The 15,094-nt window shown below is 37.1% G+C and overlaps 1 protein-coding gene across 1 annotated transcript; it reads right to left on the reverse strand.

Moving 5' to 3' along the window:
- Positions 1-136: 136 nt before the first annotated feature.
- LOC111914304 (phospholipase D delta) lies at positions 137-4,238 on the reverse strand. Its single transcript, XM_023910077.3, has 10 exons — positions 2,870-4,238; positions 2,687-2,803; positions 2,383-2,577; positions 2,030-2,311; positions 1,870-1,938; positions 1,638-1,785; positions 1,353-1,501; positions 1,048-1,215; positions 667-867; positions 137-564 (listed from the first exon to the last, which is right to left on the reverse strand). The coding sequence occupies exons 1-10, from the start codon at positions 3,791-3,793 to the stop codon at positions 271-273; spliced, it is 2,547 nt and encodes an 848-aa protein (XP_023765845.1). The 5' UTR covers positions 3,794-4,238; the 3' UTR covers positions 137-270.
- Positions 4,239-15,094: the final 10,856 nt, after the last annotated feature.

Below are 15,094 nucleotides of genomic sequence, written 5' to 3' on the forward strand. Positions count from 1 at the left end.
TTTAGCCTTAGAAAAAGAAGATTCATAATATTTATGAATTATTGGAAAAAGCAAAGATATAGGAGGTGGCAAAAGTTGGTAAAAAACACATTTTTCTAACAAAAACTTAACTAAGACAGACAAAAAAACATTACAAAACCATATAAACTTTTATTTCTCACCATTTTTTGATTCGCTAAAACATGTAAAAGAAAAAACGGGGTACAACACGCAATCTACAAGAGCATATTTACCTCAATTCCTACGTGTACAAAAATACGAATGTAAATGTTATGTAGTTAAAGCATTTGGAAGGGTGGATGGATAGCCAAGAACCTTACCACCAACATCAGGAAATTGTTCATGTCCCGGTAAAGAAGTTACTTTTCCATCACTATCAACTTTTATCGGGTACTTAAGAAGATGGCCTTGTAAGGGGCTGAACTCATCCGCTGTAAAATTTTCCCAATTATTTTCCGCAAGCATGTTTATGTTTTTCACACAAGATAAGCTTTCTGCCTCTTTATAGTAATTTTCTAGTTTTCCCGTGTGTTCTGCCCATAGCGACATTCGGTATCCATATACCTGAAAAAATAAAAATTATACCTTTTATATGGCCAGCATAACTAGTTTATTTCATTATACTGTGCGTATTGTGTACTGTGTACTGAACAAGAACTAACCAACCTGACCACGGGGATGCGTTTTCTTGTGGGCCCACGTGTGATGTGGCTGATACGCGCCCATAGCTATCTCGGTATCTCTTGTACCCGCCATAGACCGTTGATTAATATTTGCGGACCCCAGTACAACATACTCATCATCTACTATCATTCCTTTAGCATGTACATAGATCATGAACCTTCCTTTCTTTTGAGAAGCCGAAACCTAGAAAAACATATATATATATATATATATATATATATATATATATATATATATATATATATATATATATATATATATATATATATATATATATATATATATATATATATATAAACAAATTAAAACTTCTTAACAATAAAGTAAAGATATTAGTAGGTAGTATAAGAAATATGAAATTACCGAAACGCCATTAGAAGATCGGCTGCTTGAACTTGAGACTTGTTCTTCACATTGTTCACGGTTTCCAAGACAGTAAAAATTTAAGTAGTCTTGTGGATGTGAATTTTCAAGGTTTGAATTCTTTAGCTCACGAGCTATTACATCATACATCATTTGCATAGTTTGTGCCTATAATTTGGCATTTTCAAAAGCTTTAAAGAAGGGTTATGTGTATTATTTGATTTTATTTTTTCTACAAAAATGACATGCTACAATGGGAAAAATATATAAAATTTGGGATTTAAATAAAGTGGAAAGACACTTACTTGCCAATATAGAATTCCTTGACAAGATGCAGAAGAAGGAATACCCTCAGGCCACATTGGAATGACAATATAAACTGAAAATCTCTCATTTGCCCTTATTTTACTAGCAATTTTTAATGCGAGTTCCACAGGGATTAAATGATCAGCACCTGTTTACAAAAAAATGTTAAAGTTTTTTTATGGAAATAAAAAGGAAGAAAGAAAGTTCAAATAAGGCAATAATGTGATGATATTATTTCTTAAATTCTTTGTATTGATTTTTTTGTGAAAGTAAAGTGTTAAAACCTGCATCTTTATGGGAATGCCATGCATATGATGATCCAAGAAAATACTGATTCTCAATATAAATGAAGTTCTTAGCAGATCTTATGGCTTGGATATATGCTTTCTGAATGCTCCTATCAATCACAAGATTCTTTGCACATACTAGATTCTGCCATAAAATAAAATAAAGTGTGGATTTAAAAAAAGATTCAATAACTTTATCTTATAAAAATAACTTCTTTAATACACACACCTGAGATTCAGCTACTTGGGCATTTTTTGGAAATCCTTTCAAAGAACCAGAATCAATAGACCTAAAAACCTGTCAATAGTAAAAGAATTCAACCATATTACCAAATAAATAAATGGGTTGTAGAAAAGAATTAAAAAAAAAAAGTTTATTAGAAATAAACCTGAACATGCCAGTTTTCGGGGTCTTCTTCTTTAGAAACCCACAAAGAAGGATCATCATTTGGAAGAGATGATGAAGGACTGAGTATCCATGAAATACGTTCTATTTTAATCAATGCATCATCATGCCAATGATTTATTTTTTTGAATTTTTGTCCAAATTCAGACCATTTTGTGGCTTTTCTCCATCTTTGTTCAAAGTTTTTGAGCACATCATATGCAGCAGGACCATCGATTTTGCAATGTAAATCATGCCAGGGTTCTCTTGGACCTTTTATACCTGGCTATTGTGGAAAATCTGTCCATTAAATAAGGTAACATGTATGAATTTAGATAAAATAATCTATAAACTTACAGGAAGTGTTGGATTATGGTAGTCATTTTCAAACACAGTGTCAAGATCACGAAATAAACGGTGTTCTGGTGTATCATAGCGTCCATCACAGAGGTCCAAACCACCAATAAAAGCAGAGATCTTTCTGTAATTTCCATGGGCTTGTGTGTCTACTATAACACATTTTTGATGATGAGTGTAAAGCGTCCCTACCACCTGTGTATATCATTTTGGAACTTTCAGAAATCTTTAGAGTTTGGGAATGCTAGCATTTAGAAGTCTAGATAAAGGAGAAATAGTATGAACATTGAGGTATGAAGCATGCCTGTTGTTTGACAATGCTAAGCTTATTGCTTGCATATCGAGGTGATAACACACAGTGGACAGAGGAGTGTTTGAAAAACTTGCGTGTTTCTTCATCGTGAGTTTGCATAACTCCCTCCTAAATAATCAATGAAGATGAAGTAAAAACCGATGTTAGACGAAGGATTTTAGATGAAATTCATACCGTTTTGATGAAGAGATTGTTGTGTGAAGTCTTATCATCCCAAATCAGTAACAAAACCCTAACACCTTCTTGTGATTTGTATTTCAGCAATTCCCCAAGAGTTAAATCCCAACCACTTGGCAATGGTTTGCTAGGTTCTCTAACCAGTTTCACCTTGTCGTAAATTGACCACCCAACGATGTACACCATATGATGAGCTTCCAGGATAGCATGACATATGTCTTCCCAACACCCTCTCTGCTTGAAAATTTTGTTATCTCCGTCCAATTCGATCTCCGGTAACTGCCCCTCATGGAGGTGCGCGTCCTGATACAGCGTCACATTCCCTCCGTGTCTTACCGGAAAATAACTATCCTTCAGGCCGAATAACTCATCGGTGGCAATTGATTTTTCCTCGTTCCGATCATCACAAGAGGTGAATTTGATCTGTAATCTTATTGCGGTGTTAGGTTTTGCCGGTTTACCACTAGGACCAATAATCGGGAACCAATCGTCGATTAACTCTCCCGACATTACGCTCTCGGCGGAGATGACGACGATTCCGATCAAATCCGCTCCGAAAAGATCATTGTCTTTCACCTGAAACTCAAGTTGCGACACCGGATGCGCTAGCGGCGTGATAGAATGCTCGTTCCAGACAGGGTTTTGGGAATTTGATATCACGCGCGTTCGTGCGATGGTAGCTCCCCCAATACTTACGGTCACGTAAGGATCACTGGTAATGATCTTACGACGGTGTTGAGATTTGCTTCTCTTCTTCCATGAAGGCGATTTACACAAGTCGAAGATCGTGAAGCAGCGGTGCATACGGTCCGATAACAAATCCATATTTGGCAAACATCGAGCTTCGGCAATCGTTAAATCGAGGTCGCCATGAAGATAAACAACCGAATCTGAATCTGAAGTACCACAACTAGAAATCATGGGTGCACCACACTAGTGATATTGTTTCCCGAATAACAAAATCGACGGTTTGTATCAAAATTGATTAAAATGACAGCACTAACATTTTGTTTGTTTTGATTTAGGGAAGCGACTGATCACCGGAGATATGGTGGTGGTGGTGGTGGTAGTGCCGTCTGAATCTCCGGCGAACGGCGGTGTGCTGTGAGTAAAAATCAAGATGGCCGCAATCGGTGGGGGGCAAGAGAACGAGAATGGTGACTGATGAGGTGGTTGGGGTTGGCAACCAAAATCGTAACCGTAAAACACGTGGAGGTTCCAGAAAGGAGTGAATAAAGGCATGTTCCATGGGCTCTCTTTCTGTACTACATTTTGTACTTTTGCATATCAAGAAACATGACACCAATGTGTTTCTTTATTAAACTAATCTTGTTAAAGAAAATAACTTCAAATTTTGACTCAGTTTTAGATGTGATCCTGTTTGTGATTTGTCGAATATTATATTTTAATCCAAGTTTACAATTGGTATTAGTTTGGTCCTTGTGGCTTTTAATTTTTGGGTACAACCCAATATTTCTTAGATTTTCCTATTAAATACTTATAAAAATACTTATCTACCTTTCCTTTATCATTTTCTTATTTTCTTTCTTTTAATAAAAAAACAAAATAAATTTATTTTAGACAAAACTATAAAAATGATCTATGTTGTATACATTTTTTTTGAGGTTTAATCTAAATCTCGATTTTTTTGACTACGTGGTTATTTTAGTTAGTTTTGTTGCGTTTTTTATGCTCGAAAAACCGAAAAGACTATTATACCCTTAGTATATATATATATTAAACATTTTATAATTATTAAATATAAAAAGGGCCCACCTTCTTTCTCTCTCTCTCTCTCTCACACACACATTATCATCAATGTTGATATATATATATATATATATATATATATATATATATATATATATATATATATATATATATGTGTGTGTGTGTGTGTGTGTGTGTGTGTGTTCAAATCTAAAATCGATTTGATGTATATGTGTGTTCATCCTCATATTTTGAAATATTAGATGGATTTTCGTTTTTATGTTTGTGGAACTCAAGAATTTAATACCAAATTCATTAGAAGCATCTTTTGTTTTTCATTAAGGAGTAGGAGATCTTGGTGCAACAGTTAAATAAGCACCACCCCTACCTCTACTGTGTTCCCTTCCACTTCACTAGTGACCCTCCTCATGTATCCCCAACCCGTCGCCACTTTTATCTCCTCATCCTGAGGTCTCCAATATAACATTTGCTTCCTAAAACTATATTCACAAGCAAGAAACACACATCCTAAGTCCGTAGAGTCTTAATTATATACCACCCTCACGTATACACTTAACAGTGATAGGTTAATCGTATATGTCCCTAGCCTCTGTGCTTGAACCTGACTTGCTGTGCGAGTGGCATTTCCAAAAAGATCTGCTTGGAATACTTAGGGAAGGTTACGGAAGGATAAAATACTCCTCGAATGAGTACTTCGGAGATTTGAAGCGAGAGACGATTTTTGAGGTTCGTATCTAGTTTGTCGATATGAGTGACGGGGGTTTCGTTAGTCGGTCAGTTTAAGCGAAGGGTCTTTTCGGTAGTACGTGTGATTGGTATAGCGAGGACCAAGCCAATCTAGGTTGGATAACGTTGTCGGATCATGTGTATGGTTGCTCCGGAAGGAGTGTTTGTTAGAACGATAGTGCATCATGTGTGTACACGATAGTTCCTTCTGTGTGTACGTTTCTAGTGTTTTATGTTTTATCCTTGTTATTGTTACTGCGAACATTTTGTACTGTGCTAAATAAATTTTAACTGTAAGAGTGTTATGATAGATGGTCACGATACTTCGTATTATATGATCCTTATCAGGTCCCTCTATAGTCGCTTGGTGTCTACAAGTTATATATAATTAAGGCTGAGAAGACAACCGACTGAGTGACTCTGCCCTAAATCCACAACCAGACAAGGAACAGGAAATACGGTGGAATCACGCACTCTAAGTCTATAGGTTCTTAATTATATATGGCCCTAATGTTTACACCAAGTCATTATAGCTTACCTATAATGGTGTTTAGTTTCTATATAGACTATGTACTTTTCTTTGGATGAGGAAGTAATTTTATAGTTAGGATCTAGTTGGTAACGGTCTTCGTGAAAACATAAGTTTTAGAAATGTTTCGAGTTGGGAAACGTATCGTTGTTCTCAAGTGGTTCTGGGTTAGACTCTCATTCGGTGATCATCAGCACTCTTCCCTCTTCACCTGGGTTTCTTGTCATTGGACAATCTCTCCTGTAGTGCCCCGTTTCGCCACATTCGTAGCAGGTCTGGAACTTCCTCATATGGGACATGAGAGATTGGTCGTGCTGGTGCCCTACAGAAACAGATAGTGTGTCCCCTTCTGAGGCAGTTTTTGCAATATATCTTCTGACACTTTCCGGTATGATAAAAGTTGCACTTATTACATTTAGGGAGGGTTCCAACATATCGACTGTCGAGTGCTGGAGTGGCTGGTGTCGTCGCAGCATGAATCGCAACCATATGTTGTCCATCTGAGGGCTCTTGTGTTGATTGTCTTTTCTTCCTGCTCCCGGATTTTTGTTTATCATCACACCCTTTGGTTGACTCAGGAACGGGGGCCATTATGCCTTGGCGGATTCCATGGTCCACCAGTGTTCGAGCCAGACGTTTGGTACTGTCGAACGTAAGGGGTTTCGCTGCTATCACATTTCCTTGGATTGGAGGAGGTAGTCCCTAAATGTATCTCTCTACCTTCCTGCTCTCCGGGGTAACCATCCTAGGACATAGTGTAGCTAAATCTATGAATCTATCGGTGTAGGCTACTATGTCTGAGCCTGCCATGGTAAGATTCCACAACTCTTGCTCTTGCTTTTATATCTCGCCCCTCGGGCAGTACTTTTCCAGCATCATCTCTTTTATATTTTCCCAGCCCACCGTGTTTGCCACTGGCAGGTTTAGTGACTTGACATGGCTATTCCACCATGTAAAGGCTATGTCAAAGAAGGTGCAGACAACAAACTTCACTTTGCTCCCTTCTGGGCACTCACATATCTCAAAAATTGACTCTGTTTTCTCGAACCATCGCATTAGGGTGACGACTCCCCCACTTCCATCGAAGGATTTGGGTCCACAACTTATGAAGTCTTTGTACGAACACTCCTTCGTGTGTCCTTGGTTTTCTCCATGGTTAGTGTTGTTAGTACCACCACCCGACCCGCTAGCACCACTTGTGTGGATTTGCGTCATGGTGGCTGCCACTGCGGCTGTTACAACAGCCTGAAAGACAACCGGATTGTATTGTGGTGGCGGTGGTGCATTGTTTATTCAACTTCTTCGGTGGCATCTTTCTGCCAGAAGGTTTAAAAGATGAAACAAGGGTAAGTCCTTAGTGGTTGTTACAAGTCGAGTGTCATTTGAATCAAAGTTATCTTAGTTCTGAGTGTATCATGTTCTAACTTTTACGGTGTTCTAAAAACAATTAATAACAAAGGTCTATGCAAAATAGACTTATGAATTTTGATAGTGACAACTTCCTTAGTGGAGTTTTGCAACCTGGTTTACTGTTACTAGTTGTTATGAAAGAGGCGGTAAGCCTAACACATAGTGTGCGTAGTGTAATCACTAACTCACTAGATTGTATTAGTTGGTTGATTATTAGTGTGACGTATGTAGTGCTCTACCACACGACGTGCCTCGTGAGTGGTTTCCTATGTTCTTTGTCGTAGTTATGATTGCCCTGGTTTTAGCGGTGGGGATCTGTTATCTCTGGACCTTCCTTTCAGGGCTTCATTAAGCCATGCATGCATGTAAATTTGGCAACTTTACATGATAAATCAACCCAAGGAAGTCAAATCTAAGTTTTGGAGTGATGTCTTAATCAATTAAGAGCTGGAAATGAAAGTTGGTTGAATGAGGGAGTAAGGTAAGCATACAAGTAGGTACGCTTAGCGTATAAGCCCTAAGGCAAGTATGTTGTGCCTATGAGATGAGTACGCCCCACGTACTCAACAGGTTGGGCCTCAAAATCTTGGGTCTTCGGTTTGGGTCATTTTTGGGCTTAGGTGTTATGGGCCTTGTTGGGCCATCATAATTCAAGTGTTTTTGGGCTAGGAATATTTTTGGACCTTAGATTAAGGTACATGAAAGGGTTTGGGTCCAATTTGGAAAATTGGGCCATATTTAGGCCTTGGGTGTTTGTTTGGAATTTGGGCCTTTGGATTGTTGTTTTGGGCCTAGGGTTTGGTCCAAGTTGGGTAAAGGGTAAAATGGTCTTTTTCCCTAGTTTGGACACTTAGTGTGGTTCGGGATCCGATTATTAATTGGATGATTATTTTGGTGATTGATAGTGCGTGGATTTTAGCGGACCGGTAGTCAGAGATTTATCAGTGTGATTCAGCAGTTCAAGGTGAGTTTCCTCACTGTGTTTAGTCGGTCGAAGGCACCAATGCTAACCCATGGTTTGTTATGTAGGGTGCTAGATGTCTCTATGACTCTTGCATATGTATGTGCATGTATGCTTACTGGGCAGGGCCCGATGGTTATTCTGTATGCTAGTATCTGGTTATGCGTATATGATTTGTATGTAGGCGGGGCCCGTTATACTCAGTGGGCGGGGCCCGATTATTGTACGGTATGCTATTATCTTTTGTGATTTTCGCATGTGTTTGTATGTTTATATGATTATATGTTCATATGTTTAGTGGGAGGGGCCTGTTATATAAGTTTGGGCGGGGACCGTTATACTCAGTGGACGGGGCCTGTTATACTCAGTGGGCGGGGCCCGTTATATGTATGATATGTGGTATTTTGGGGAACTCACTAAGCTTTGTGCTTATGGTTTTTCAATTTATATTTCAGGTACTTCTGTTTTCAAAGGGAAGAGCTTGGGATGGTTGCAGGGCACACACCACTTGATTCTGCATTTTCTTGATTTACTCTGATGTGATTTAATGATTGATACATTTGTTTTATTTGGATTTTTATGATGATGTTTTGGGGATACTGATTTTATTAATTTAAAAATGAATTTTTTGGGTCTTATTTTTGGGTCGTTACAAAAAACGCCACATCACTTATTCTTGAATGTTTTATTGCTCTATTAACCCCGAAAGCTACAACTTTTTCTCCAACTTGAAGAGTGAGTTTGGACTCCCTTATGTCTACCAAAGTTGGCGTTGCTCAAAAAGGGACTTCCAAGAATAATTGGCACTTGATTGTTTTCCCCCATGTCACACCCCCAAACCGGAACGGCGGAAACGTTCGGGGGCGGAGGACGTCATGTTTAGTATCACAACACATGTATCATAGTAATCATAGTAACAAACAACCATTTTATTAATATTAAAGTTTTTACAAAGTAGTGATTCACAAAAGATTGAATCTAAAAGTAAATAACAAAACAAGACATGAAGCTACTATACTTCATCTTCTGAATCCCAACGCGCGTACCTGTCTACTAGTTTCCTGAGAATACAAGTTATTTTGAAAGAGTAGATCAACATTTAAGCTGGTGAGTTCATAAGTATTTAGGTGATGTAAAGTATGTTGAAAGTTTTTTCTTTGAAAAGTTCGCTTGTTCCTTCTGAAAATCCTATATCTTTTGATGTAATGAATGAAAATAAAAATGGCTCTACAATTCCTTCTATGAGTACTAAATGGATACATATTATATACAATTTAGAGTAAACAGACAATCGATTGTGTGAATCTTCCCTAAGCCCACAACCAAACAAGGAACAAAAAATGAGGCGGAAGTCACACATCTCATTGTTTGTTAGATCTTCATTGTATATAACCCTGGTGTATTCATTTGGTACTTACAGAGTTAATTGTAATAGTTCCTTTATTTGATGAAAACATTCTTTTTAAGAAAATCATATATTTCCTTTAGTAAAAATGGTAACCACAATAGTGCCTTCTATAATCACTTAGTTTATACAAGTTATATATATTCTAATATCGAACGCACAGTTAAATAGGTGAATCTGCCCTAAGCCCACAACCAAACAAGGAACAAGAAGTAAGGTGGAAAGCACACATCCAACTGCCTATCAGATATTACTTATATATAACCCTGATGTATAAACTAAAGCATTATAGAATTAACCACTAAAGGTCCTTTAAGTTATACTGGTTTAATAAAATGGATTAAAACCCTTTTACTGATAAGTTTCTAGTTTAGCCTACTAAATGTTCTTTCTGAAAAGTATGTTTGTGTACTAGAAAAGGGTTTACTGAATTTGTATGCTATGACTTGACCCATACCTGGTACTCCTTATGATTACTTAGTGTATACGGAATATATATATATATATATATATATATAACTAAGATCGGATAGATAGTAGACTGGGTGCATCTGCTCTAAGCCCACAACCAAACAAGGAACAGGAAATGAAGCGGAAAGCACACACTCTACTGTCTACCGGACCCGATTAATATATATCCTTAATGTATGCACTAAGGAATCATAAAGTTAGCATTATAGGCCCTTTTGTAAATGAATGTACTAAGACTCGACTGTATTGTTTGTCTTTTGTATGTTTTCCCAATTTTAAGACTATCTTTACTAGAAAATAGTTTGCATTACCCTTTTATGTGAGAAGATCACTATATGAATGTAAAGGGAAAATGAAAGTATTCAGTAATATTGTATAAGTAATTACCGAATCACTAACTACCTTAAAACCAGTTCGTTAATTAAGGTTAAGATGTGATGTGGTTATAACCATACTAATCGACAAGGGTTCAACACGACGACCTGCTGGCGTCGAAACTGATGTGACATTTTTCATCCCATGGCCTTTCGGTCAAACTGTAGCGAACAGTCGAGATGCGGGCTTGTCAGTCCCGTATAGATCTATACACACAATGTCCATTCTCCCTCTAGGAGACTCTGGTTACAAAACGCGACCTAACAAGTATATTGCTAAGCCATGAAGCAGTCTCACATAAATGTTATCTTGTTCTTGTTATCGTATGTTCTTTCTGTTCTTGATATTGTATGTTCCTCCCTGTTTCTCTTTATAGTACGTTCTTTCTGTTCTTGTTATTGTATGTTCTGAACCCTTAAACTATACCTATTATAGTTTAGTAGAATGTTTGTTTTGAACTGTTTCCGATTTGTAGGAAAGACTCGATTATCTACCGAGTTATGCTCGTACTTTAAAAACGGTGTTTTATAAACAATTAATAAAGTAACATAACTTAAAAAGAGTTTTTGAAATGGTTTTGGTCACTTATAAAAGCAGAAGAAATCCTTTAAAGTACGGTTATCACAAATAACATTTACACAGTTAGCAATGTGTTCAATTTGTTTTCCCCCCACTAAAAGCATTTAAAACATTTAAAAGATTGATTATAGGTGTATGAACTCACCTTATGTGGGTGATTCAATTAAAGGTTCGCATAAGGATGAGAAGTTCCATGAATGAATTCCCGAGACACAAACGAGTCATAAATGACATATAATGGCATATATATAGGCATGTAATTAGCATTTAACACAACTAACATGCAAGGAAACAACCTTAGGGACTAGGAAACACTTGAAATGAAGTGTTAAAATCACATGTGATTGATTAAAGGGAGTTTACGGCCAAAGGAAAGTGTTCACGGCCCAAATGGATGAATGGTTCATGGACATGTATGAACTCATGAAGGGTTCACGACCGTGAACACTTCAAGTTCATGAAGATGGTGATGAATTATGAAGAATAAATGCTAGGATCTAATGGTCTTTCAAGTGTAACAAGATAAATGATGAAACACTTACGATTTTGGGATCCCTTGGGAGTTCACAGCCACCAAGAACAAGTATGTGTTCTTGGTGAAAGATGATGATCTTGAAGATCTAGACAAAAGTTGTAAATTCATGGATGAAATCATAGGGTTGTACTAGATCAAGAAGGATATCAAGGAACAATGGAAGAATCACTTACTATTTGGACGAGAAATGGGAGTAATTCTTGTTGATACTTGAGAGAGAATGGAAGTTCTTGAGGTGGGATTGTGAAGAATGAAGAAGAAATGAGGGAAATCTATACATATTGAGGATAGATCACGGATAGAAGAGAGTTCACGGCCATGAACTAGGTTTGCGGTCGTGAACCTCAAATGTTGGGTCCTCTAGTTCGGGTGCAGCCTCCTAATCTCGAGCTAATACTTCCTAACACTCAATCCTTAAGTGTAGTAGGCTTAGAACTCATTAGAATGACCCTTAACAAGGCTAAAAGGCAACAAAAACAAGGTTGACCTTTGATTGGATTGATTGGCTTTACCGGATAAATTTTTTTGGGTTGTTACACTTCATATCTAGAACAATGAAATCTGTGGGAACAACAAACTTGTTAGTTTTAACTAATAAATCTTCACATATCCCTCTTAGAAAGGTCATCGTTTTTGTTTGCTAAGTGAATGGCCATGTGAATTGGTCTTGGTTCTGGGAGGTCAAGTGTGACAACCATCAATTTCTGGTCAAGTCAAAGTTAAACAAAGTCAACGAGTCAAACTGGTAAACTCAACTAGTGCTTGTATGTTAGGGCTTACTCTATGTTTACTAATGTACAACTTTCTATCTTAATACAAAGTATCACTCAGAAGTGTCATATGTTCAAAATTCTAAACCCTAACCATGGTGAGTGATGTAACGACTCTATAAAGCATTATTATGTACCCTTCGGGGGCGCAAATCAATGACAAAGGCCACAAAAAAAGTCTCTCTCAATCTCTCTCTCTCTTTCTCTTTCCCAAATCTCTCTCAAACCTCTTGGTAATAATAATCACATTTTCCAATGTTTATATGAACATCCATACCATCCCGAACCTTCCCATGGTCGAAAACTGCTTAAAACGGAAAAAGGAAGTCAAAAATAGGCCTGAAGGTTCGCAGGTTACTGTTCACCTGCGGACCCTCGCAGGTCCTCGCAAGCCACGTTTTGTTTTTGGGTGAAGGTTCGTGTCTACCGGAAAGTTTCGCATCTGGCCCTCTCACAAGCAAAACCGGATACTTTCTCACTAAACAGAGAAGCTTTGCACCCCAAACCGACTAGTTTCGCACCTACACAACGAGTTTCGTTTCTACTCGACCACTTTCACCTCTACTCGGACACATTCGTGTTTGGTCGGGTATTTTCGCTTCTCACCGGCAACGTTCATTTCTACTTAACAAGACTCGTATCACAGCCCTTCGGACTGAGGCCACTGCCTGCAAATAGGGGACTTTTGCATCCTTTACCAGGTTCACATCACTTCCGAATTTCGCACCCTAATCCCAGCTAGCTTCTTACTCTGTGTCTCACATGTGAGGCTCTCACACCCAAAGCCCTTCCTCTCACCATGAACCTTCTCTTCTCTTCCAAGCCTTTCACCTTCGTAGATTCACTTCTCATGCCCGATTTTTGACCACTTTCGCATTTTAAGCCCGTTTTTGATGATTTTAATAGGAGATTTTAACCCAATTCATTTTTTTGGCATATTAAACCCCCTAGACTCACATTTTATTCCCATATTGAAGATTTGCTATCTATAAGTCATATCTTTTGTTCAAGATAACACATAAAGACTTTTTGACTTTTCCATAAAGATATGACACTAAGTCATCCCCACATCAACTTTATGTCACTATTCACACTCTACCTAGTTAGATAATTGTCCTTTTCAACTCTTACCAACACTCCATTAGATTTTTCCCTTGACCAAATCCACTCAAGAAATCTTTATTCTTCACCTATAAAATATCATTTGCTTCCTCCAAAAACAAACTTTTTTTTCTCTCTCTCTCTAGAACTCAAATTCCCCAGGAAGTCTCGAGATTTTCCTCCATTCTTGGTAAGTTCTTCATTCAGCTCCTAAATATTCTACACTTCTTCACACAAATCGTGGATCATTTACACAAATATTGACATATTTGTTCTTAGAATCTTCAAATCTTCAAGCATCCTTCAAGTGTGCTTGACTTGAAACTCCCCTTCTTCAACCTTCCAACTCAGTGAAACACTTAAGGTGAGTTCATACCCCTATCTTTTCATGTTTTCTTCAAGTTTTAAGAGGGGGAATACAAGTTACAACACCAAAACATATTTTAACTCAACCAATAACTTTCAACAGAAAAGTTATGGTCTATTCACGAACTATTTTGGCCATCTTAAACTTAATATTTTTCAAAACTGTTCAATATTCAAATAGTATAGGTTTATACCTTTCAAATGACTACTTGCACAAGTTCATACGATTCTTCTACAATTTATGGCGATTTTTACAAAACTGTCTATCATTTCAGAAATGACTTCAGACCAGTCTATGAAGATGGGCATTTTCACACTGGTTAGGGACCAATAAAATCATAATAAAAATTATCAACAAACTAGACACATTTTCTAAACTCTCAGAGTTTACGGATTCAGGTTTCGACTTACAGTGATTTTTCTATGAATTTTCTAAAAACAGTGACAGAAAATTTATAAATAGTAAAACAGTTAATAAGTTCATTAATACTTTGTAACATGTTGAGCAAAGTGTATAACAATAAATAGCTACATATTGGTTGTATTTCATGTTAGTTTACTTCCATGAAACAAAAATAATCATATAACTTAGGGTTTTCCATCATTACAAACACACATGATAAACTATAATAGGTATAGTTTATGGTACATTAACACTACTAACACACTAAGGAAGGTTTCATTCACACTACAAAAAGGGTTTTCATTTCACACTACACGTAAACTCGTTGAATCAAATTTGTGAGACATTACTTCATTGTATTCTTTAGAGTACTGGTTTAAGTCCTGTATTATAACCATAATCTCCAATAGGGAGAGTGTGATACTTATGTATAGATCTATATTGGGACTAAGAATCCCACACCTTAGCTGCATGCAATAGCTAGACCGGCAGGTCTGGGGTGACAAATGTCAAAACATTCCGACGCCCGAAGTATGTCGTAGCATGCTTACTATGTCAATTGCACGGTTATAATAATTCACATAGGGAAGCAATGACATATATAGTTTATGAGAATTCTTACATTCAAAAGTGTTTTATTTATTTAAAACTGCATATACTATCATAAGTATGGAAAATACTTGTACATTTCGGTCTTTGGGTCTTAAGACTACAACTCATTTTATAAGGAAAATATTGGATTTTCGTGAACAGACACTACATTTACAAAGAAAGGTTTTCAACTCTACAAACAAAAGCTTATGCACTCACCAACTTAATTATTGACACTCTTTCAAAATTACTTGTATTATCAGGTAATC

The sequence above is a fragment of the Lactuca sativa genome, chromosome 8, assembly GCF_002870075.4.
Source record: "Lactuca sativa cultivar Salinas chromosome 8, Lsat_Salinas_v11, whole genome shotgun sequence".
Classification (NCBI taxonomy): domain Eukaryota; kingdom Viridiplantae; phylum Streptophyta; class Magnoliopsida; order Asterales; family Asteraceae; genus Lactuca; species Lactuca sativa.